The sequence below is a fragment of the Manis pentadactyla genome, chromosome 10 (genome assembly GCF_030020395.1).
Source record: "Manis pentadactyla isolate mManPen7 chromosome 10, mManPen7.hap1, whole genome shotgun sequence".
NCBI classification, from domain to species: domain Eukaryota; kingdom Metazoa; phylum Chordata; class Mammalia; order Pholidota; family Manidae; genus Manis; species Manis pentadactyla.
This window is the reverse complement of record NC_080028.1, coordinates 95,572,429-95,597,131: the sequence shown is the minus strand read 5'-3', so window position 1 is coordinate 95,597,131 and position 24,703 is coordinate 95,572,429. Positions and strand designations below refer to the sequence as shown.

Below are 24,703 nucleotides of genomic sequence, written 5' to 3'. Positions count from 1 at the left end.
GCCCTGTCCCTCCCTCTGGAGAGGCAGGCCACCTGGGAATGGAGAGATTGGTTCTGAAACCAAGGGCACTGTTCTCAACATCCCTGAGGCATGATAGAGGGCCTTGTAGGGCCACAGTGCGACCTGAGTGAGGGAATACTTATAGCACCAAGTGTGGCATGAGCAGGCCTCAGAGGGTTGGGGATGAGTCGAGAGGTTCAAGTTGCCTAGTACAGCGAGTGGTGCTTGTTAGGGGCATAGTAACCTGCTAGAGAAGAAACTTCTGTCCTAGGAGGAGGCTGGTGAGGCTGGGAAGTAAGTAAGTATAACATAAGTCAGTCAGTCCACTTAGCTGGAGAAGTGACAGTGACTAGTCGCTGCGTGTTCCCTGATGGAGGGGTGTGACCGTTCATCTATCATGGGAGCACTGTGGAGCCATCCCCACACAGAGCTTTTACTTTAGCCTGGTAAGCAAAAGCATCTCTTTTCAGAGACCTATTTTCCTGATATTAAAATAAAGCAAAAGTTTGTGATAATGACCAGATACTGTCAGTGTGACTTAGTTGTAGAAAAAAAAGAATCCTAAAGGAAGTGTGTGGAAGTAAAGCTGGGGTGTGCTGCTTGGTCTCCCATTCAGAACCTGAGTTTAGTGGCCTCTCTCAGTATCTTTGTACTTTGAAACTCAACGGCTTTGCTCAGTGCCCCCCCAACACATAGGTGCTCAGGATGCAGAAGCATTTGTTCCAGAAGGAACTGGCAAAGGAGTGTGCAGGTGGGTCCCTGCTCTAAGGTGGGCCCTTTGATCAGAGTCTAACTTTCTTGGTGGCCTGATGGCCTTCGGAGTGTCCAGCACTCCCCCCAACAATGGACAGGCTGCCCCCACTCTCAGGTTATCCTGGGATTTCAAACTCAGGGAGAAGGGCTTTGCAGACCTCTAAGGACCCACTGGTTCTGTGTATTTTAAGTAACAGCACCTCTGTATGGTGGGATGTCACCTTTGTCACTTAGTTTATGCACAGCTCTGAGTCACTGGAAATGGGGGCTAGAGAATCCAGATCAGTGACTGATCCCAAAACTCAACCTTGCTGGCTCAGGTTTTACATTTTAGGCTGTGAAGAGGATGGTTGTTCGTTAATCTTCACATTTCACTGATTTTTCTTATGTAGGAGTGGATCTCATCACCCTGATATTTAAAAAATCAAGTTATTTATATTATGGGACGAGTCCTGTCACACAGTCTGAATACGGAATGTTGCTGTTCTTTCCATCAGAATCCTACCAGTAATTTCTGTTTACAATAGAGCTATTGAAAATTATATTGGGATGAAACTAGCAAAATACAGAAATTGTTGGCTTGTGTGAGATTTTTATAATTTGTACATGCAGACAAAGTTGGCTTTAGTTCAGAAGGCTATTTCTATTTATTGTTGTGCCTTAATTAACTAATGTTACAGAGCTCCCACCGTGTGCCAGCTGCTACTGAAAAACACAGGGAATGGAGTCCCTGGCCATGGACCTCTCACCGTCTCTGTCTTATCTTAGCCGAGAGTCCTGATGGATTCCCAGACATGTCTGATTCCAGAACTCCTGGCTCCTCTCCATGATTCCACGTGTGCTATTCTCTTCAGTAGTTCTTGTAGTACTAGTTTATAGGTGGGGTTGGGGAGGGCAGTGTGCCCTGGCAGGGACCTCACCCCAAAGACCTGGTGCTGTTTTGGATAGGTCGTTTAACCGACCCCACACCCCAGGGTAGGTGAGTATTAAACTCCCATCTCTGTATTGTCCCAACCCACCCTGTGTATTGGGTGTGTGGAGTGCCTGGGAAAGCGGGCTCTCCAAGAGAGCAGAATAGCTAAAAGGCAGGGCTTTGAGACAGAAATACATGTGTTTGTCAGTTTCATGGATTACAGTTAATTCTGTTTAATGCCCTTTTTTTTTTTCTTTTTGCAAAGTCCTGTACATTATAGAACATTGACTTTAGCATAGAAGTACTTAAAACTTGATTTGGCACTTTAATGGATATTTACACAGTGCACCACAAATGTTGGATAAACAGGGAATTTGTTCTAATGAGATCTTCAACGATTCAGAGCTTTTTCCCCCCTTGCCTTCTGGAATCCTGGGCTACACTTCTGCCTAGTTGGGATGGTGCCGTCACAGCCGAATGCTCTTGTCTGGAGGCTCCAGTTACTCCGGCCCCATTTCCTCACTGGCTTTCAGGCTCTTTGAAGCCCTTGCTTCCTCCCCGCTGTGTGCCCTCTGCAGCGCCTAGTTCTGTGATTTACATGTAGCGGAAATATTTGTTGAGCTGAATTATTTTTACACACGAGCCTTTCATGTGGCCAATGTCTTGAGGTCTGTTTCCTTTGGCTGGAGGTTGGGAGAAATCTTCCAGTTCACCAAGGGGTGTAGATAGCGTCAGGTATGGGGGTGCCCTACTCTGGGAGGATTTCCAGCCAGGAGGGGAATGGGGCAAGGCCACCCTCACCCCGATTCAGTGTTCAGGTGGAGATGAGTGTGACCTGGCAGTGATGGCAGTCAATAGGAAGGTCTGGAGGCCTTTGAATTGATGCTGTTGGAGAGTAGATTCCTCGTGGGCCAGAGGAGAAGGGAAAGAGAGGAAGAACAAGGATGTCAGAGTCCCGTGGTCCTTACAGGCCCAGCTCAAGGCTGTTGAGATTTCCTTTTTGGATCTCATGGACTAGTCTGTAAATATCCACTTTTCCCAAGGCTAATTTTGATTAGGCCCTTGGCTTCAAGAAACTACAGCAATAGCTCACACTGTGGAGTATGTACTCAGTGCCAGGGGCTATGCTAAGCTGCCCACATCTTCTAATTCAGTCCTTGAGCTCAGGGGGCCAAGGCTGTTGTCACCACCATTTACGGAGGAGGAAAATTAGGCACAGGGAGCAGGTCTGGCTCCAGGGTCCCTACGTCCACGTGGAAAGATACTGGGAGTTCCCAGGCCTCTCCCATCTCCTGGTAGACCTGCCTGTCTATGTGATTGTGAGCCCAGCCCTGCCTAAATGTGCCCTCCCTAAATGTCAGTTCCAGTCTCAGGGAACCTGCAGGGACTTCCCTGGACCTCTGGCTTTCTGTGCTGACTTTTCTGTTGATTCAACCATACTTGGTACTTACGGGGATGGGGCAGCAGGCTCCCCCTGCCCACTGAAAGCTTAGCGTCCCATGTGAGGGCCCCCATGTGTGGTGCATATTTGGGAAGTCCTGCTCTTGTACGCATCCACACCTGCCTGGCTGAAGGTGGGTTTCGTCCCCAAGTATGCTGGAGCACCGCGGTGGTCAGGCGGGCCCTGCCTTTGGCCGAGGACCCGCAAGGCCACTCCTGTCCCTTCCTCCCACCAGCACTGGCCCATTGCCTTGCTGTTATTTGGGGGTGGCTTGAGAGCCCACATGTTCTCTGGGTCATTGCTGCCCTGTGCTGACCAAAGGAGCCCAGAGGACTCTGCCCCCATGTGGCCCCTCCCACGCACAGATCAGGGAGAGCGGTTGTGCCCTCAAACAGATGTTCCTGCGAATGTGGTCAGGGACCAGCACTGTGGGGAGTCACCTTGGGGCTGGTGGGCCCTGGGAGTGAAGCTTTAAAGGGGCTTTGTCAGCGGGAGGATCCCCCTCAGAGGGGCAATGAAATGCTTGTGCTGCTTCCTCCTGCTCCCTGATGCAGCCAAAATCTTACCCGCTTGAACCCCTACCTCCTTGTCCTTTCTCCTTCTGAATTGTGTGTTCACAAAGCAGGTGAGAGCCACCTGGGACCCCGGCATCAGGACCACCTACATGAACCCAAGGTCCTGAGGGGGCCTCTGGGAGGAGCCTGTGGGATGGGCAGAACCACGGGTGGTACAAGCCAGTAAAACAGTGTCCTCCTCTGGGGCTTATTCTCACTTGATATTTCTTGCTTAGTAGCTAGGGCTTGAAAAACCAAACCCAAAACTGTATATGGTGATGAAAATAACCTTTGTTTTGCTTAGAAGCCTGCTGCTCTTAGGTGTAGTTTGGTTTATGGGCAGCTCAACCGTGGTGGGGACCTTTGTGTGCTCACTCCACCAGAACATGTCCAACGCCAAGAAATGATGAGTAAAGTTGAATTTAGGGATTTCTAGGATAAAGCTCCTTGAGGGTCAGTAAGTTCAGTAAATATTTGGAAGTGTTTTCCTTATGCCTGGCACTGTGCCTTATCTCATTTAATTCCGTTGGATAATAAATCCCCAAGGATTTGAAGAGAGAGCAAGCCAGTGGCAGGGACAGACTGGAAGAAGAGAGTGTGAGGAAAACCATGGGGTCACAGATCAACAGGGATAGTACCAGGGAGGCCTAATGTAGTGCTGAGACAGCAGGCAGGCTGTGTGTGATGTGACGGCAGTGTTCACTCAAATGTGGGCTGCTGGGGAGTCTGCCGGATCAGAGCAGGACCTCAATATGCCCCGCACAGTGGGTAAGAAGGCACTGGTTAGAGAAGGGCAGGGCTTCAGTTCCACAGGTACCCAAATCCCAGATGATGACCAGAAATGGAGGCATGGGAGGTCAGAGCAGAATGGCTGGAGGGCTTTCCACCTCTGCCCTTTTACCCATCCCTCTTGCCTTGGTTTAGAAATGGCTGGGCAGAGTCTGCTGTCTGTCCTGGGCAGGAGTCAGGGCTGGCAGGTGCAGAGTGTCCAGCAGAGCCGTGCACTAGATTTATTCTTGGGATCCGAGTGAAACATGCACCTTATGTTTTTAGGCTGCTGCTTTTGTGGGTCAGCATGAGGCAAAAGGGTGGGTCTCTTTTTTAAAGCAGACATAAAGGTTGGTTGGAAAAATAGCAGCTTGATTCTACTTTGCATGTTTTCTCTTACAGCTAGAACCCAAATCTCCTGTCCTATTTTCTGGATTATATTTGTTCAAAGTATCATTTAATCATTATGTACTTAATGAAGTGGATAACCTTGAACCTTTTCATGGCTGTGGTTATTACCATCTCCCCTTCTCACTTTACACTCTAACATGAGATCTTTTTTATTTCTGAAGTGTGGTTTGACATTGTTTAAGCTGTTGCTTGCTTCTTATTTTTGACTTTTCTTTTGTCACTTAAGTAGGATGTCTTAATTCTTATTTAGTGTTAGATCATTTAGCAAACTTTCTTGCCTTTTTTTTTAATGTTTTTTTTGTATCGCATTTTGAACATTTTCCTATGGAGGTCTCTTTTAGGATTGCTATAGATCCTGTAATTGTGTTTTCAGAGATGTTTAAACTATTAGATGTAGACATTGACAACACTTTCTGCAGTCACTTATTCAGAACTCCAGTCCAAGGGAAGATGGCTGTTAGGGGTGAGCTCCAGAGTCAGGTCTTCTGAGAATGCAGAGTGGACGTTCGGATTTAGCAAATGATCAAGCACACCCCTGGCCTGCATCGGGCACTGTGGGGAACCTGAAGATGAGTAGGACAGCCCCTGCCTTCTAGGAGCTATGCCGATGGGGTCAAGAAGACCCACTGATAGCCAAACACCACACAGAACGTGAAATGTGCTACAGAGTGTAGGTGGGGGAGAGGTCGCTCTGGTTGGGGTAGGAGAACAGGGAAGGAGCCATGGTGTTGGTGGTGTTTGAATTCCAAATACGGGGTTGTTAGGTTCAAATAATTGATTGGGGGGCTGTAGTCCTTTATTTTTATTTTCCCCTAAGTTCAAAGAAATTGTGACATTTTGGTTTTTTTTAAAACCATTTGGTTATGGGTGCTGAATTTCTGTATGGACAATGCTCGTTTTTTATCATTTTCATCACCTTCTCCATTATATAATGCCAATAAATGTTAAAGTGATTTACTCTTACGGCTTTATTACTGGTATCGCTGTTCATTAGCTGGGCTGCTGTATTTTGTTTGCTCAGACTGTAGACTGGAAGCTGTGTGTGGGTGTAGGTAGTGTCCATTTTAGCTTTTTGTCCCCACAGATCAACTCATCAGCGGTGGGGGACCCACTAACTGCTTGTTGAATGAGTCAGATCCTAGAAGCATCTTTCTTTTAAGTTTAAGTGGCAAGTTTGTCCGTGATGTGTATGTGCCTCTCCCTTCTCCGAGTTGACTGACAGAAAGCTGAGGACAGTTGGATTTCTTAAGAAAACTGCATCCAGAAGAAGTGTGTTGGTTGGATTCTTTTAATTTTAGGTTTAGCATTGCTCCTTTTTCTCCCATTTGGTGAAGTGGTGTAATGCTTTAGCACATTTTAAATAAGATTACACAAGCTGCTGTTAGTTGGCATCAAGCGTCTTTTAATCTGGAGAGAAAATGTTACCTCCTTCATTTGCAAAACAGAGTATTTCTTGTACCATATCCCAGAGTGTCTTCTGGTTATTCTGTTTTTCAAACCTTACTGTGGGCTTCTAATTACCCTCATGTAGAACGTCCAGGGCAAAAAAATGCCACTTCAACAAGAAAATTTTGTAATGAGCCAGAGGAAACGGGTTCGTCATTGCTATGTTATATGCAGCCTAAAAATCTATGTGGATTTTTATTTCATGAAAATGTGACTGTTTAATTGAAAAATGTTATTAAAGTGTACTTTCCCTTCTCATCAGTCAGTTCTTAGTGCTTATATTTCCAAGCTAGAGTCAGTTAAATTGGTACCCCTTTGCCAAAATACTTCTTTTCTTCTCATTTTTTTGTGCACAATTTGTGATGCTAGATCTATTTTTGTTTAATTAGGCCCTGCAAGAAAATGAAGGAGCGCTGTATTTAAATTTTTAGACCATTAAAGGACCTAAAACTATTCCAGATGAAAGCACAAAAAATTAACTTTAATATTTATTGTATGAATAAAACCAATAGGGAGATATTTCTAGAAACCCTTTCTCTTTTCCCTTCTTCAAACGGCTGGCTAAGATTAATAGCAGGCCTGAAAGCAGGCATGTTTGCAACGTTTTCTTGTTCTAGTACTAGAAAATAAGAGGTAATAGGAACTTGTTCTCCTTGTATTTTGGGGGCAGGTTATAAATTTTATAAATCACTGATAGAATTGAATGTTTGTTGATAACTATCATATTTTACCCTTGATAGAACAGTCCTCATTTCTACTTTTTTTGGGATACCTTTAAACATTTTAATCTAGGCAACAAAACAATGTGCTAAATACTTACCCTGTAAAAGAGAAGTTCTTAAGACAGGAATTCCAGGGCTGTGGAATGAAGCTGACTGGCTACTGGCCCAAGAGAAGCTTGGTGGGAAGCTCATCATGGACATGGCCTGTGAATGTCCCTTTCATGGTTTGAGCAGCCGCACCTCATCTGGGCTGTGGGTTAGCCAAAGATGTTTGTAGGAAATCAGACGAAACAAGTTGCATTCAATGATGATGATGGGCAGAAAGAAAGAAGGGGGCACTCTTCACCCAGCTCGAGTGCTTACATTTCCCCTCTACATTTGATTTCCCAAATTGGATTGGCTGTTGTGATGGAAAAGATTGTCAGCACTATGTAAATGAGAAGGAGAAATGAAAGTGCATCTCATGCAGATAATTTCTATGTAGATAATTTGCCATAAAAATTTTTTATTTCAGTCCTTAAAACCTTCGGAGATTTAGTCTGTCTAGGGAAAGCTGATTTATATGGTATTAAAACACTTTTTATGTTCCAGTCCTTTAGATTTAATGTTTATTGCCTATAAAAATGAAATCTTCTTGTGGATATTTAAAAGTTTTGGTACTGTGTGAAATATATATTCAAGTTAGAATCTGAAACGCTTTGGAGATGTTGTAAATAAGCGGCAAATTCTTTGCTGTGAAGTCTGTGCAGCCGTTTGGGCCTACATCTCTGCTTTGCACACTTAGGAGGTTGCCCGGGGACAGTGTCTCATCACCATGGTGAGGTTGCCAGGTAGGAAAATGTCTTATGTGGGAATTATGTTGGTTTAAAAAAAAAATTAGACAAGTCTAGAAGTATTATAAGTCCTCAGAAAGTTATGCAAGGTGTGACCAGAATTTCATTCAAATCTGTAGAAGTACATGTAAATTAGGGCCCACATTTTAAAGAATGGAAGTGCTGTGGCAGTGGAGTACCAAGTGCATAACAGGGTTTGGACTTTTGCAGGCCTTCAGGTTCATAAGTAATGGCATGCTTTAGCGCTGGTCTTAAATAGAACTCTCTGGATAAATCATACAATATGGGGTGGTGCTGGTGGTGAGGGGAAACATTTAAGCATTTTTGGGAGCTCCTGAAGGATATCTCTTGAACTGACAGCCTGAAGATTTGTTTGTTAAACTAAAGCACAGATTCCTTAGCCCTAACATGTGCTTCTCTGGGCTGTCCCTCCTGGATGCTGTTGGATGCTCAGAGAGTGGCTGGCCTTGCTGGGTGCTGAGATGGTGGTCTTGCTGTGCCTTATGCACAAAGCACCTGTCCCAGGCTGAACCACAGTTAGCTTTCCAGGCTTCTTAGATGCTGGGCGTTTTAGAAATTACATGGGAAATGCTTTTCCGGGAGATTTGCACAGCAAAAGGTGGAGCTCATCAGCAAGGCCACCCCATTATAAGCCGCAGTGGGAATCCCCATGGCATGGGCCATTGGTAAACAGCCTGGTAGTTGGGGTGACCCTGGCCCAGGTTACCAGCTGCTCTTTAGGAACTGGAGTGGCAGGGTGGTTGGGCTGTTAGGCTTGGGTAACACTGGGAATACGAGAAATTGAGACTTTGAAATTGCTATGACAGGGGTGTTCTTGTCTGTGCCGGGGAGGATGTTCGACCATGGGGAAGGTGTCAATACACTTTGCTGGGTGGCTGCCCCATAGCAGGGCTAGGCTCAGCCTCCAGTGGCAAGAGGAACCTGCAATCTTAAAGAATCTAGAGGGGAGGAAGAGAACCACTGGAATCCTGAACCCCTTAAGGTGGGGCTCCAGTGGCTTCCTGCAGAATCTGCTAGTCAAAGCCTGCCCTCTACCAGATGTCGCAATGACTGAGTTTTCAGGCAGATTCAGTGAAAAGTGACTGTTCCCTAATTATTGTGGTGGTGGAAGTGCATGTAGTGGCAGTGTGTACAGGGAGAGATCACTGATGATTCAAGGGCCACTTTTTCACCAGTAAAATGAAACAAGGTACATGTCTTGGAAGAGCAGACTACAGCCAGCAGCCTCCTGACTCCCAGCTTGCATTCAGCCATGCAGCTGGCCTTCCTGGTAGGGCAGAGTGGTTTGTGCTGGGTGGAGTTGGGGAAGGGGGTCAGCAAGGGAACAGGTGTAAGAATAAAGAAACACCAGGTACTGTGGGGATAGTGCCCCATCCCAAGTAGGTGTGTAATCGACAGGCACTTGTTGAAAGGTAAATGGGTATGTGCGGTTCCTACATGAGTGGGGAGGGGACACAGGAACACCATAGTCAGCCTCCTGTTGAAAGGGCCAGTGAACAGATTGCTAGCATTGCTTTCAACGGCTCTGTGTGCTCCTCAGGAGGAAACCATGAGCTCCCCAACTTGGGAGCTGTCCTTTGTTAGTGTGAGCTCTACTCTCTGAAGGGAATGCGAACATACAGACTTTTCAATGACAGTGTGTGAAGTGAGGCCAGTTACACAGCTCCATCTACTAATATTTTTGGTATAAAGCAGTTTCTAAAATTAATTCCGGTCTGAAACTTGATGAATTCTCAGTCATGGAATTAACAGGTTTCAAATGGGAAAAAAAATTAGCTTGATTAAAAATAAATGTTTATGCTGGAAATTTGGAGCCTGTCCCTAGCAAACTAAATATGAAGTTCTCATTTTAGAGGATTCATTTGCCTTTTTGTATTTAGGGGGGAAGTATATATCCATTCCAGTAATGTATAGCCATTTTGCACCCACAACAATCTCTTACGAGTGCTCCAGTGTCCTTTTTGCACAAGGCCGGCCCCATGGACACTGCAAGGCAGCCTGGCTTTGATATGAGTGAACCGTGCACGTGCGACTGCATAGGAAGTTCACAGTACACAGGAGGGTGGCCTCCTTTCAGCCAGCACACTCAATTTGCCTCATCTTATTAGGCCTCCCTCTGAATTTATATCAAGTAAATTATTGAGGGCACCTATGTGTTTCATTTTGTTTTTAATGAGGTTTCAAACTACCTCTGCTCATTTTGTCCTCTCAGTGACAGTACAGAGCTGTACTTCATCTGATATTAGACCTCTGGCTTGACACCCTTGAAGGCTTAGCCACTCCAGGGTGTATTAGGTTAACATGGCAAGAAAAGAACAAGAGGCTTTTGATTAAGAATTTGGAGGAGATTCTGCACTTAGTTAATTAGGAGATTTCTAACAGTGAAGAAAAAAATAATGAGGTAGGTTTCTGCATTTTTGCTGGTTTAAGGATCACACTTGAGACATTATAAAGAGTTTACTTTTTTCAAGCTCCACTTCAGTGTCAAATAGCACCCAGAATGCAGCATGACCAGTGCATTATCGCCCCCAAATCTCCATTGGTATAGCTGTAGGAATCAAAAATTGAGTAACCAACTTTATTTTAGGGTATGTGCATTTCAAGAGAAAGTTGTGTTCCTGGATACATTTATGTAGCTACAGTAATGCAAAAAGCTGGATTTTATCAATAGTTTTTATTAAAAAAAAAAAAACTTACCCAGGTGTCACTGTAGTGCCAGTGCTTTGAAATAAACCGTCCTTCAACCTCCCGCAGCTGTGACATCCAGTAGCACACCCCAGTCTAACCCCACCAGGCCTTTCTGGCAGCCAGCCGGGTTAGGGATCCAGCGGGGTGAGGTCACCCGGGGAAGGGCAGATGGATTGGGAGGGGAAAGCCCATTCCCCTGGTTTAAACCGCAAATGTCTTTTGATAACTAGTAAAATTGGCAAGCAGAATGATTGAAAACATGTGAGAAGTAACTGGATCTAAGTTTCAAGTAGTACATATTTGAAAAGTTTTCCCCAATGTAAAAGTTACTCTTTAAAAGCCTTAAACTAATAAAAACAAGAAAATTCCATGTTACAGCTGCCACTCGGCGTTCCCATTTTTATTCCAGCAGTCAGATTTGACGGGTCTGATGCTGATTGGCTCCAGGACCCCCGTGAGCATTTAAAGCCGAGGGGGTACACGAGCAAGTGCTGGCAACAGCTGGGATGGAGAGTCTGCCGCTTCTCAGAGCCGGGTCGCTAATTCCATTTTAGTGTATCCTATTTTCTCTTCTTGCGGCTGCTTCCTATATTTACTTTACTCCCTGAAGCTGATTCAGGATTCTTTTAGAGAAGCTCTTGTTTCTTTCCTTTTTCTCGGTCTCATTTCAGTTTCCTGGGCTGCTACCTTCTCATCAGGCATCAAGGCTGGACCCCTCACTGCTTGGAGACTCTGTCCCTTGTCCTGTGGCTTCTTTGATGAATTGCATGGTCTGCTTTTAGCCTTGTCTCCCTCTAACCCATCCTTCCCATGCTGCCAAAATGTTCTTCCTACAGCACTACAGTGATCACCATCAGTGACCTAGGGCCAGCAACACACTGACTTATCACTGAGTCAGATGCACACTCAGGGTTCCATTAGACGCCCTCGTCTCCTCCTAGGTCCACCTCCTGCCTTTCTCAGTGACCCACAAAGGAGTAACTTTGGAGCTTGGGACCCAACTGTATTGAGTTTTTTCAAGGCAGTCCTTTCACCAGAGCCTGAGGGCACTGCCCCTACCCGTGGCTGGGGGCGGGAGAGAGGATCCTGAAAAAGGAAAGCTGGAGAGTATGAAGGCCAGCTTCACCCATCCACAGTTAGGACATAGTCCTTAAACTTTAGAAAAGGAGCCCACTGAACCCATGTCATCTTCAAGCCTGCTGCACCTTTGAGAGCAGTCTGCTCAGTGGAAGGAGCATATTTAGGTGCAGATAGTATTGCCTTTAAAATCACACTCCCTGGCTGTACCTCACTTCCTCCTGCACCTCACTGTCCTCACTTGGTGGTGGAGTGGGCATAATGACCAAGTTGTAGGATCATTGTGGGGATGAAAACAGCAAGATGTGTAAAGCATGAGTTAGTAAACTGAGCTGTAGCTATTTCTATTACCTCTGCCCATTGTAGGCCTTCTGGAATCCTCCCTCTTCTTTCCTCCTTCCCCACACAAAATCGCACCCATCCTTCATAGCTGTCTCTTCTATGAAGTCTTTCTGATTTTCCCACCAGGACATCCTCTCTCCTCTCACCTCCCAAGTGCTCTCGGCCTGCTCCTACCACGTTCTGCCCTAAAATGGTCCAGGTATCTCAGTCGTAAGCTCTTTGAGCACTGGTGCAGCTTACTGACCATCTTATGCCCTGTTGTTCCAACATTGAGCCCAGTAAGAGCTCAGGAATGCCTCTGGGAAGTGGATAGTAATTTGACCAAGGTGCTGGGTGGAGGGGACAGGTTTCCTGGAGAATTTGGGCTGCATAGCTATCCCCTGGGAGAAATGTCTTTCGTTTCCTTGGGCCCTCGTTTCACGTAAGTGTGCAAACTTGATCTAGTCATCTCTGAAAGTGGTCATATCCTTGCTTCTGAGATTTTGGGGATACAAGTGGATTTTTCTTGATCCCATTGGACCTCCCCAGTTCAGGTGTTCCCACTGCAGCCACACAGGCTGAGCTTTTGCTCAGGGAGATTGGCTGCAGGTTCTTAAGTAAAATACAGGTGCTGAGAAATCCAGTGACACACTTAGAGACAGCTTAGGAGTAAACCCAAAAATCCCCTTTGTCTCTCAGCTCTTGTTGAAAAATCCTGATAAAATAAATATATTGGTGTGCTTTCCAGAGTTAGTGAGTACACTGGTCATAATTGATTATGTTTTTGATCACTGACAATCTTGATTATCAGTTTGGATATATGGCAATATTTTCTCTGTGTTTACATTAGCTTGGCAGAATCAAATATTCACTGGCATAGAAGACAGTGGCTGCTGCTCACACATCATTGCCAGTGGCTTCCTGCCCGTGACAGAGTGACATGGCATAGGTACAGCCAGAGAGTGAAGCCCAGGCCGCTTGGCCAGAGCGGTTCCCGATGCTGCCTACGCAGGGTCCTGGCATCCGGGCCCCCAGCTGGGATTGCCAAGAGGGTGATGGCGTGCGGCTGGAGGCGGCCTTTGTGGGCCATACTCTGCTGGGAGCTGCCTTTGCCCCCAAAGGAGAGCCCCCATCCCATCCCTTGCCTCTTGAGAAGTCATAAGAGGCACACCACCAGAAAACCAAGAATGTAGGGCATAGAGAAATGTCATTCCTGGGCAAAAGCAAGTGGCGTCATTTTGCTGAACTTAAAAGAGAAAACTCTCCTTGATGTCTATGTAATTAAGAGCTAACATACAGTCAGGGAAAACCAGGTATGAGAATCTGAACTTGGAGTAGCCATAGAGAGAGTGGAGTGCTTTGTAGTTGGTGTGAATTTCCTGCCTCAAGTACTCCCCTGACTTTCCACCCCACCTCTACGCCCACCCCTTGTGGCCCAAAGGAGACCATGGAGTCAAGACCTGGGATGGAGGGGGCTGTTCATGCCTGGCCAGAGCTTGGAGGGCGCTGGGTGTGGAATAACATCAGAGCCCCCGTGATGGTTCGCTGTAGGTGATTGTACTTGCTGATTGTGTGAGTTTAGATTGTTAGCAGTAGCTCTTGAGCTGGCTTTGTAAAGTCTGAGTGAAAGCATGCTCAGCTGCTTTTTAGAAAGCTCCCTGGACAGGGTGGAGTGCAGGAGTGCAGGTGATGCCTGGAGACATGGTCTGGTACGCTGAGTGGGCAGACTGGCAGCAGTGCTTCCAGGGCAGCTTGTGGAGCAGCTGTTTTCCCCCTGGGCGTCCCTTGTATCTAGCATAGCTAGAGTGGACCCTTTAAAATCATATTTCTGCTATTGGCACCAGGAGTCCTCATGTAGTGTCACCTGTTGGTGCCCAGCACCCAGGTTTCCTGAGAGCAGCCAGCAGCACTGGTGCCAGAAGAGTGAAGGAATCACATGCGACATCCACATTCTCTGCCATACGAATGTCATTCTGCTGGGCCATCTGGCTGGTAGCCACTCTCAGCCAATGGCAGGCTGTTGTAAACCTCACTCTCTGAACATGGAACCCAAAACCTTGAGAATTAACTGCAAAAATAAAATCAAAGCTGGCTTTGAGGTGGCATCTTGTGGCCTGACACAAGCTGTTCAAGTGGACCTGCTCTGTGCTGTAGATAGATGTCTGATTCGGGTTTGGTTTTCCCAAGAGCCACTTGGCATCTTTTAACTTTTACTTACAAATTGCAGGCAAACACATTTTGAGAGCTTTGGGGAGTTTGTATTTGCTAATTAAAATGTGAGAAGGGAACACAGCTACAGGTAGAGTGCTAGTGCAAGCCACAGCTGTGATTTCAAAAAAACCAAACCTGACAGTTTCAAAATGAAGTTATTAGCACTTCACCTGTAACTGTGATAGCTTTTAACTTTCATGATCTGTCTCTTAAGTGCCCCCCCCCAATAGTATATAAAAAAGGGAGCTCAGTGAGGACATTACAGGAGTATTCTTTAACCTTATGGAAGATAATAATAATACCACCATCTTTATGAAACTTTTTAACTAGTAAGAGTTTGTCTTATTCTGTATGTCACGCAGTTTCTAGCACAACCCCATGACCCGGATAGATGGTACATTTTACAGATGAGAAAACCAAGGCTCATGGTGTCTTGGTGATATCCAGATTTCTAGAGCCAGGATGGAGCCTGGTCTTCTAGAAATTCTGCTGCTGCTCATTTTCCTAGACTTCACTCATGCCATCAGGGACAGGATTCTGTGAAAAAAAAATCACCTTATACTGGGTCACAAGTCTTCTACCCCTTGTAAAGTGATTAAATAAAATCTACTCTGATTCTGAAAATCGCATCCAGCTGCTTGCCCACCAAGTGCGGTTATATATTCCAAATAACCCCTGAAGTGTATCTGTCTTAGCAGGCACACTGGGTGGGTGGCTGGTTTGGTTCACAGCCCATGTCTGTGCCTGCAGATGTTTGTGGCTGAGAGAGTCCAAACAGAGAGAATGAGCTGCAGGGTTGTGGATGGTTCTGCCGCCAAGCATTTTCCCAGAGAAGTGGAAGGGACCCTTTGCCAGAGTGGCTGGTGCCCTAACAAATTGATTCCTGCCAAACAATAGAAATAAATATTTTCAACAGACAGAAATTTTGGCTCCTGAAGTATTCAAATTAAAGGCTTATTTCTGAAACAAATACTTTAGGAGGAAAACATTTACCAGCGTAGATGAGATCAGAGTTCCTCCTTTTGGCAGTGGCATGATTATTTTTGAGATTAAAACATGTTTTTCCTTCCCCTGCCTCATTTTTTAGCCCGTGGACTTGCCTCCTATTTCCTGGAGAAAGTCAAGTGCATTAAGCTCATGAAGGTGGGGTGGGGGGGTGAGGGGATGTTGTACTACAGAGAGCCTCAGCTTCCATGGAGTTAGCTATCCAAATCTGGATTCAAATCTCAACTCTACCCCTTTGTGGTGCAATATGTCAAAGCCCATCATCTACTCATCCGTTTCATCAGCCTGTTAAACAGGTAGCAGTGTCTGCTTTGTAACAGTTAATAACTTCACCCTCAGCCTGGAGAGTCTTTCTAGGTCAGCACTGCCCAGTAGAACTTCCAGCACTAATGGAGTGGTCTTTTGCTGCACCATCTAATAGAGTTGCCACTGGCCTGTGAAAGGTGGCAATAGTAATGGAGAAGCTGAAAGCTTTATTTAATTTCAGTTTATATAGCCATATGTGGTTAGTGACTGCTGCTTTGCACAGTGCGTTCCCATTCATCCCCTCCATTACCTGGGTCCCTGGGTCCAATAAATTGGTTGATAGGCCAGCCTGCCAAAGACCTGTCCATTCTGAATGCATCTGTGGTTTCTGTGAATCTGTTCTCTCTGACGCCATCTCCTGACCTGCAGCCAGGGCAGGGAGGTGGTTCCATCAAGCCAGGCAGGGGGATGAATGTTTTAGCCCCAGATGCTCCAGGTCAATCTTTATGGATGTTTAAAAATTCTAACAAGTTCCCATTTGGTTTTAAAATAAGGCTTATAACGAAGAATGATAAAAACCATGGAGTCAAGGAACCTGTACCATGGACATTTGTTAGCAAGGGCAAGTCACATATGTGCCCAGTCTTGGTCTCCTCGTCTGTGACCTGGGCTTAGCAGAACTCCTGTGACCGCTTCTCTCCATGGTTCATCATGAGGCCTGCATGACACGGTGTGCCAACAGGTCAGACCTCAGAAGCCCTTTCTGGTCCCCAGTGTAGGTCCTGCAGAGGAAGTTGGATGTGGTGGCCTGGGGGACAGAAGATGCAGAAGACAGGAACCCACCCAAGGGGGCCCTCGCTTCAACCCAGGAACAAGAGAGGGGAGAAAGCTATAGAGAGCCCAGGCAAATGAGGTAACAAGACAGCAAGGACATGGTGGAGAGCCTCATGGGAGGAAGAAGGGTCCTTTGGGCTCCTTGTAGAAGTCCAGGATCAGAGGGGATGAAGCACTCCTGCCATTTGAGGCTGGCAGACAGAATTTAGTTTTGTTTTGCAGTCTAGCCAAAGAGATCAGTTAAGAGTGCTACTTACGAAAGAGGCATTTTTGTAGCTCACAACTGGGCAAATATCAGCTGTTTCCTATGGTTTGATTACTATGTAAAGCAGAATCCTTTTCTTCAGGGTTGAAAGACATCCTTCCCTCTCCCTGCTAGGGCCCTGGTCCACGGTGCCTTCTCTCTGTGACACCAATCCTCTGCTCCGCCTACATTTCATTATGCGCCACCGAGCCACCGTCTATCACGTCTCACTGTTTAAATGAGAGTCTGGCAAGTGTTATATGTAGTGCAGCGCTTGTTGAATACATCTGGCATTTTTGTCTTTGCATAGTGGGTTTCAATGGAGTGAAAAACAACAAAAAACAAAATCGTGGTTCTCTGTTGAAATTTCTCAGCCCCTAGGTATTCACAAAAAAGCTTGTATGAAAACTTTGAATGCTTAGTTTTTGTAAGGCTGATATATTTGTATTCCATTTTATTTTCTTTATGTAACATTTGCTTGATCCAAGATCAAAATTATATTAAAAAGTATCCACTGAGAAACTTTGCCCCCCATCTCTGTTCCTCACCCTCCCGCAACCCTCCCCATGGTGAAACCTTTAGGTGCAAAGACCAGTGTAGGTTGGAGTAAAATTGAAAATTGTTTCACTTGAATTTCCTATATCTGGAATTAATAATCAAGTCATCTCCCAGAATTGAAAAATAATGAGTACATATTAGATATATAATACCATTTTAAGAATTAAAAGAGCTTGAGAAAAGAATCTTTATCCAAGGTGGGGTCAGGATGAAGAGCAGAATACCCTTGTCACCCACTGTACTGGGCATTTTATCTCATGTAATCCTCAGGGCTGCCCTATGAAATAGGTATTGGTGTCCTCATTTTAGATTAGGTAGCTTGGCTAGTCACAATGCCTACAGGTGCTGGTGGGGGTGGGGGTGTCATATGCAAACTGGCCTCTCTCCTCACTGCGCTGCAGGCACCCCTGCCCCCATCTGGTCCGGACATTCTGTCTTCTTCCTCTGGGGGCCTGGGGAGCAGGACACACCCTATGGTGGGAATCACACACTGTGTGAGTACAGCCGTTGTGCTCTTCGAGATCTGGTCAGGAGGTTGCGTTCTGTTCATTCGACTCTAATCTCTCAGATGAGAAAGTGGCTTGACTGTGCCATGCCAGGATTTCAACTGAGAAATCCTGAGAGCTGAGACACAGTGTTTCCGATTAAGCCCCCAGATAACTAGAAACTTGGACTAGGCAGTTCCTTGCTTGTTCACATGCCTACTTTTTTCCCCTGAGTCAAAGAACCAGAGGGTGTGATTAACCCAGAAAACTCGCTTATCATTGGCCCAGTTCAGCCAGTGTTTACTGAGCACCTGCTACACACACTTTCCCTGCTCTGGTGAAAGCAGCCCCTCCCTGAGTGGGCTGTGGGGCCACCGGCAGGGGAGAAGTCTCCCCAGCGAACCCCATGTCTGCCTTGCTGCTCCCTGTTCTCTGGGTCCCTGTTCTTCCCTGGAGCTGTGACAGAATCATGGGTTAGGCTACCAGGGAGGAGGAGCCCCCTTAGCGACATGATCCTAGTTCTTACAAAAATGCTACCAGTCTAGGCTCAACCCAGGGGTCTTTTGAGGCTGAGCCACAGGAGGGTGTGGGTCTCATCAAGGCTGTCCTGCCCTCCCTCCTCGTCCAGTCCTGCCTTTCAAGCAGCCAGCTCTTTCAGCCTGTATCCTTCCTCCTCCTTGGCCCCCATAGCCTCCTGAACTGTTCCAGACCGTTCTCCACCATTCAAGGCCTGAGCACTACTGCTAGCCTTTTTCTTGCAGCCAGCTCTCTTTCTAATTAAGCCTTGCTGTGTCCAAAGTTGTTAAATTTGTCCTCTCACCTTATATTTGTCCCTGTTTGTCTAGAGTGCATCCCTGCCTACCCCCAGGCTCTTCAAGGTGCTATGATTTTCATGAAGCTGTTGCTGATTTTCTCCCAAGTGAAGGAATCTCTCTTTTGAGCCTTTTTGCACTTACTCTGAACTTCTGATATAGCATTTAATATATTTTGCCTTTCTTTTTGGTTTTGTTTTAGCTGATTCTTTCATTTAGCAAATACTACCCAGCTGTGATGTGCCTCAGTACCATGTGAAGCGCTGGGAATCCCATAGTGAGCAAAAAGGCCCTGCAGAGCTCAGCCTTCGGGGAGATAGACTAATACGCACAGGCACACAACTCTGGAATCGCAAATTGGGGTCGCTTGCTGGGAGGCAAAGCTCAGGGAGTGGGTGCACACCTTATGGACTCTCCCTGAGTGGGGTGGTGGGGCGTGGGGGCCAGGGAAGTGGGATTTAGGGGAGATCTGGCAGATTCATGGAAGAGAGAAGGGATAGGCTTCCAAGCAGAGGGAGGAGCCTGTGCTGAGGGTCCAAGGGAAAGGAGGGGAGAAACCCAGCCCTGTGAGGACAGCAGAAGAAAGCCAGCATGCCGGGGCTGGGGCCTGATGGGTCCACAGTGATCATACCTGAGGCCCCCTGGGAAGCCACTGAGGTTGTAGAGCAGGGAATGACAGGCTCAGGTTCCAGCTGCACCCTGGCCTGGCCCCTTTCCTGGAGGGGATGTGTCCCCTATCCACCTTTCCAGCCCCTCAGCCTCGAGTGTGGTAATTAATACCTGGGAGGGGTGAAGGGTGCCTTCGGCCTGCGTCACTGCATACCTGCTGTTCACCATACTGCTGCAACATCACCTGCCTTGTCACGCCGTGCCGTTTTCCTCCAGTCTGCTTGCTTGTCTCCACTGCCTTTGGTTGAGATTCTCCAGAGACACATGCAGGGAGAGTGGATTCTGCCAGGGCAGGGCAGGTTTCTCCCCTCTGGGTGGCACATCTTAGCCACCCATGTGCTGCCTCTGGGGTCCTGTTGGAGGCCCATGGGCAGTTCAGCTTCCTGAGCAGGAATGCTCTCTGTTGGCGCATGCTGACATCACAGGACGGAATGCTGTAACCCTAATTCAGATTTTCGTACCACTGGGCAGTGAATCAAAGACTATGAGGGGAGAAGTTATAGGTTAAGGATTAAGTTTCTGAGAAAACACTTGGGAGATCTGGAGTCATACTTGGTCCTCTACTCAAACTTATTAAGTGAAAACATTAATGTTTACTTTGGGAATTCTGCAAGGTCAGAACAAAATGCACTTCAGGCAGTGCCATGTGGCGGAGTACCATTCTGGCAGTGGGGCATTCAGAGGGCCTTATCAGTCCTTCAAAGCCTACAGTGTCATTATCGGGAGAAAAATGAGATTTTAAAAGATAAGGGTATACTTTTAGGAGTAGTCGTTATATTTCCGTGCTCAAAATTCAAAAGGTACAAAGGGTAGAAGGTGAAAGGACCTCCCTGCCCCCATGCCTCACCCATTTGTTCTTCTCCCAGATAAGGAACGGTACTGCCGTCATGTGTATATAAGCAAATTAAGTGTGTGTGTGTGTGTGTGTGTGTGTGTGTGTGTGTGTGTGTGTGTGTGTATGTATCTGTGCACTTATGGTGGATGTGTTGGTCACTGTGGACATGTGTGGGGAAGTGACCTTTATTTTCTTATTGAGCAGTTATTTCCACATTGGCACTTTTCTGTTGTGTCCCCAACACTCTGACCCCAGGGGACCTGGCCAGGCTTCCATTTCCTTTGAGCCCCTTTATTGATCTCTGATAGCTCCTCCCCATAGAATGTGCTGGGTACTCAGTGAGCCCAGTTGAGGAGGAGGGTGATGGGGACTGAGCCTGTCCAGTCCATAGGCCCCAACCAAGAGGGGTGTCTTTCACAAATACTTGGGAGATGTTTCTTGCTGGAAATATGTTCTCCCTTCTCTAACCTCTGCTGTGTTCCTTCCACTGACTGGCCTGCTCCCTCTGTCTGGTTGCTCTTCCATGTCTGCCTAGTTTCCTTGGCTGGACTGTGGGCCCCTGGAGGTCAGGGTCAGCTTTTGATTCATCTGTGCATCCCTGGAGCCCCCGGCATAGCTGGGGATACTGGTGGCAAAATGAATTCAGGCCTGAGGTCAAGTGTGTGGCTCTGATCGTATAGAGGAACTCCTCTCCGTGGAGCACTTACCACAGCACAAATTTGACAGGCATTATTCTAAGTATCTCCAGAGAGGTGACATCGTTTGACCACAGCCACACAGGTCACAGCAGGGATAGAGCCTGGGTTCCAAGCTAGGGTTCTCTGAGGGCACTGTTTGAAGGGTTCTCAGATGTTCTGTGTAGGGCTGGGAGCGTGATGGACAGAAGGAGGCTGGTAGGTGGGCCTGGGCCTTTCTCCCCTTTCTAACCAGAGCAGTTTCCATTTGTCCAAATAATTCTGTTGCTGGAAATGAAACCACAAATGCCCCAGGACTACGCTGTGCAGTACTGTGGCTGGCATTTCCCTTTTTTTGCACAGCTCCTCTTTGTTTTCACTTGTAAAGCCATTTTAAATTCTTACATAGGATTTACTGTTTGATTAGTTTGACACATAAGCCCTAAAGAAATATCAGATGAACTAACTCTTTGGATTAAAGTCAGAGACAATAAAAAGAGAATACTCTACTTGCATTGCTGATACAGTTGGTCCAAGTATGTTTTCCCTGCAAGCCCAGGTTACAGGGGAGAGGGTTCTCCTCATAGGGGCCTCACAGGGCCCCCCAGTTTAAAACAGACCACTGACATATACACTTTAAAGGTAAGCAAGTCCAAACAGATCACTGGCATTATTAAAATACTTGTTTTATTTGGGGAAAAGTTTTTCCACAGTTTGTTTTAAATAGGCAGCTATGTGGTCACTTTTTATTTTTTGAGTTTAATAAATCTTTAATACTTGGCTGAGAGACTGGGGTTCAGGCAGAGAGCAACTTAAAAAGTTAGGAGCTTTGTCCTTTGAGGATCTATCAGAAATGAAGAAAAAGCATTCCAGAAATTCTAATCAGTGAGGAAAATAGGCTTGCAGCCATCCTCAGCATTTCAGCGGTACATGAGTTCCAGAGAAAGAGGGATTCCTGTGTGCACAGAGACCTGCTGTCTCCCGACCTCTTCAGGATCACTTTGGAAGAAAGCCCCCTAGCTTCTGCCTCCAGGCACCTTTCCTTGTAAGATGTTTTCTCAGTACCATCTCCAGCTCTTTCAGCCTTGTGGCGAGTGCCCATGTCTGTTCAGAGCCCCTGGGCTTGCTGTCAGCCCTGCCAACTTCCCGTCACTTGGACCTGGAACCATCAGGTGTTTGCAGTGGAAGCATGGTTCTAGATAGTTCTGAGGAAGTGCCTTCCTCTGACCTTCTCAAGGAAAGTTGTGGCCTGGCTGCATGGTGTTTTCTGTGATCAGCCCCCTCCTCTTTGTTCATAAGCCCTCAGACTGGCCGGTGCGCAGCATGTTGTGCAAGGAACAGCTGTTGTTTTGACAAAGGATGCACTTGGCTCTCTTTTTGAATCACTAGTGAGTCAAGGGGCCATCTATTTCAGGTCTCTGGGCAGGTGGACACCCAGACCATGAACATTTGTATGTGGGATGCATTATGTAGAATATAGTTCTGTGACCATATGTGTATGTGTCTTCACATTAGCAGGACTTTTAAGTTAATATATATTGCAGTTTTTCCAGTTAGGTAGTACATGTGCATGGTAAAATAGTCAAGCGATGTGTACTCCCCTCCTCCCCAAGCCTCCTCAGAGCCAAGCACAGTACAAGTATCTTTTGTGTCTTTCTAGAGATAGTCAAAGCCTATGCGAGCATATGTATAGATACTTTTTTTTAAACAATGTCAGCATTATTTTGTACTTTGCCTTTTTTTTTGCTTAAATATATCTTCAAGATCATTCCATACTGCAGTATTTTTTTAAACCATTGCAGAATAATCCTTGACTGCATGTATCAATATGCTATTGTTGGACATTTAGGTTGGTTTTTTTTTCTTGTGAGGTTTAGTGTCTTTCAGATGTGGGGACTCTCCATGATCCTTTTTACATGTGACCAATGACTCAGGGGCTGAGGGATCTGTATTTTAGGTCCCCACCATCACCTCCCCTAAACACATTCAGTTCCCTTGTTAATGTGTCATTATGTTTGACACTTTGAGAATAGGCTGGGTAGATAATAAAACAGTATTTGGCTTATGTTTAATAGTCATGTCCTCCCTGTTGTCCCCACAGCCTTAGAAAGTCTTGGTGTCCTTTCGAAGGGTCATTGTGTTTTTCAAGGGACTTAGTCACAGACTGTGAGTCTTAAATCGGACCAGCCAAACCCAGGCCAGTGGAAGCTCAGCCTCTCCTCCTTGCTGTGCCAATCATCTGTTTCCGTGGTGGTGGGTGGCGACGCAGTATTATATTTGGAGACTCCCGTTGGTTTTTCATGTGGACCTACATATGTCTGCTCACGTGGGGAAGGGAGCATGGCAGGCCCCTGGAGGGTCCCTGACTGCTGGCAACAAATCTCGGGTGTACTGGCCCTGTAGTCCTGAGATAAAGGTGGGTTTGCTGCCTTCCATCGAGCAGCCTGTTCCAGGCTCTGCCCTCCCGGTGGGGCTTTCTGCCTGCTGTGCCCCCAGAGCAACTCGGCTCAGGGCCCAGACAGACTTCAGAGCAAGGGCAGCACATGGGGGCCTAGCGGAGCAGAGGGCCCCCCAGGCCAAGCTTTTGACTTCTCTAGGAGCACTCAACCCCGTCCCAAGCTCCCTCTAGATGAGAAGGAAAGGGTTGGGGCTGGGACCCTCTAGGCCCATGGGCCCCCAGCACTCAGCCCCTCGCGGCTGATTGATGGCACCCCTCTCCCAGGAAGCAGGGACCTCATTGAAAGCAGTCAGAGCTCTTTGTTTTTCTCTAAGTTTTCGGCATCTGTGGGTGATTGGAACACAACATCAACTTTACTTTTTCTGTCGTTTTTCAGTATTGGCGTTTTCCTCCTTGAAGCCTCCTTTTATAACTTCTGCTGCTGCTTAAATATAGTGTCTAGTCCTCCTCCTTACCAGATTGTTTATATTTTTGAAAAGCCTTCTGCTTATCTGCGATGGCTCCCTCTCCTCTATCTCTCCCCACATTACCACATTGGTTTCGGTTGCTCTTTTTTCCTGCCTTCACTTGACTGGGATGGGTTTCAAATGTGGTCTATCAAAATGTGCAGTGTTTCCCTCTTTTCTGCAGTAGCTTTGACATCTGTTCTTGAATTCTAGCCCACGTTATTCTTTTGGACTTGTTTGCCCAAGATGTGCTGTAATGCCAGCAACACTAACAGGAGAGTGCCATGTGGTGGCACCCCTCCCCCTACTTCTGAAACTGTCTACGATGTCCAAGGTGACAGCACCCTGGAGGTCTGTTTCCGTGCTCTGTCATCTCATCTGGCAGCGGCCCACTGCACTGGTACAAACGAAGTGCTCACCAGGAGGGCTTACAGACTGCTTCAGGCATTTGCCACCAAACAGGAAGGCAGGTGGAACTTGGGGAGGTGGGTGGAAGTGGTGGAGAAAGACTCTCACGTGTTTCCTGGACGTCTGTGGATGGATCTTCATCTTTGATTTCCTGATCTTTCAGCCTCCAGCTGGGTCCTTACTCTGCTGGGCCTCGGGGTGGGCTAGAACACTGGTAAGCCCCTCAGAGCAAACCCCTTTGATTCTAAGTAAAACATTGCCTTCAGTAACTGCAGCCACTCGGCAATAAAACATTTTGGTGGCTACGAGAATGTGTCCTCGCATTCTTGCTGTTGCCCTGGGACATCACTGTGGGCCCGTCTGCCGCAGGCTTGTTTGAGACGCGTCCTCTTGGCAGATCCTCCCAGAACATCCAAGGCCAGGGCACAGGTCCTTGGCGCTTTGAGTATCATTTTGTTTTGTGCATCAGAGGTCTTCTTACAGGGGACCCACTCCTGGTGGTTCTCAGAGCTTCAGTGCAAGTAAAAGAGTTTGAGGATAGCTGTTTCCCGGGGCCTCATTTCTGGTGTTGACAAGGTATTGGAAATGATTATTCTCAGAATTTGCCTCAGGGAGGTCCCTCTTAGAAACAAGTAACAGGTTAGTTTTAATGGCCCTGGACATCATGCCTGACATGGTGCATATATTAAACTCACAATAAATATTGTTGAGCAAAAGCTTGTCAGGTATTACTACACGAGATTCCAGGCCAACAGCCAAGCAGAATGCCTCAGTGAGGAGCCTGGAGTCAAAGAACTGGGCAGAGACCTGGTGAGAAGAGACAAGTGTTAAGAACAGACTCAAGCAACTCCGGGGAGGCATGGCATTGGG

General features: G+C 46.7%; 1 protein-coding gene across 17 annotated transcripts in view; it reads left to right on the top strand.

Annotated features, from left to right (window-relative positions):
- The window catches only part of CUX1 (cut like homeobox 1), a 378,856-nt gene that overhangs the window by 56,840 nt on the left and 297,313 nt on the right, over positions 1-24,703 (top strand). For 2 of the 17 annotated variants that reach the window (XM_057487286.1, XM_057487280.1), the window contains exon 1: positions 22,821-22,937. The exons of the other annotated variants lie outside the window; for them this stretch is intronic. In XM_057487286.1, the coding sequence (XP_057343269.1) occupies positions 22,836-22,937 (102 nt within the window). In that variant the 5' untranslated portion in view covers positions 22,821-22,835. Of the gene's footprint in view, positions 1-22,820; positions 22,938-24,703 lie in introns of those variants that run through there. 17 annotated transcript variants of the gene reach the window in all.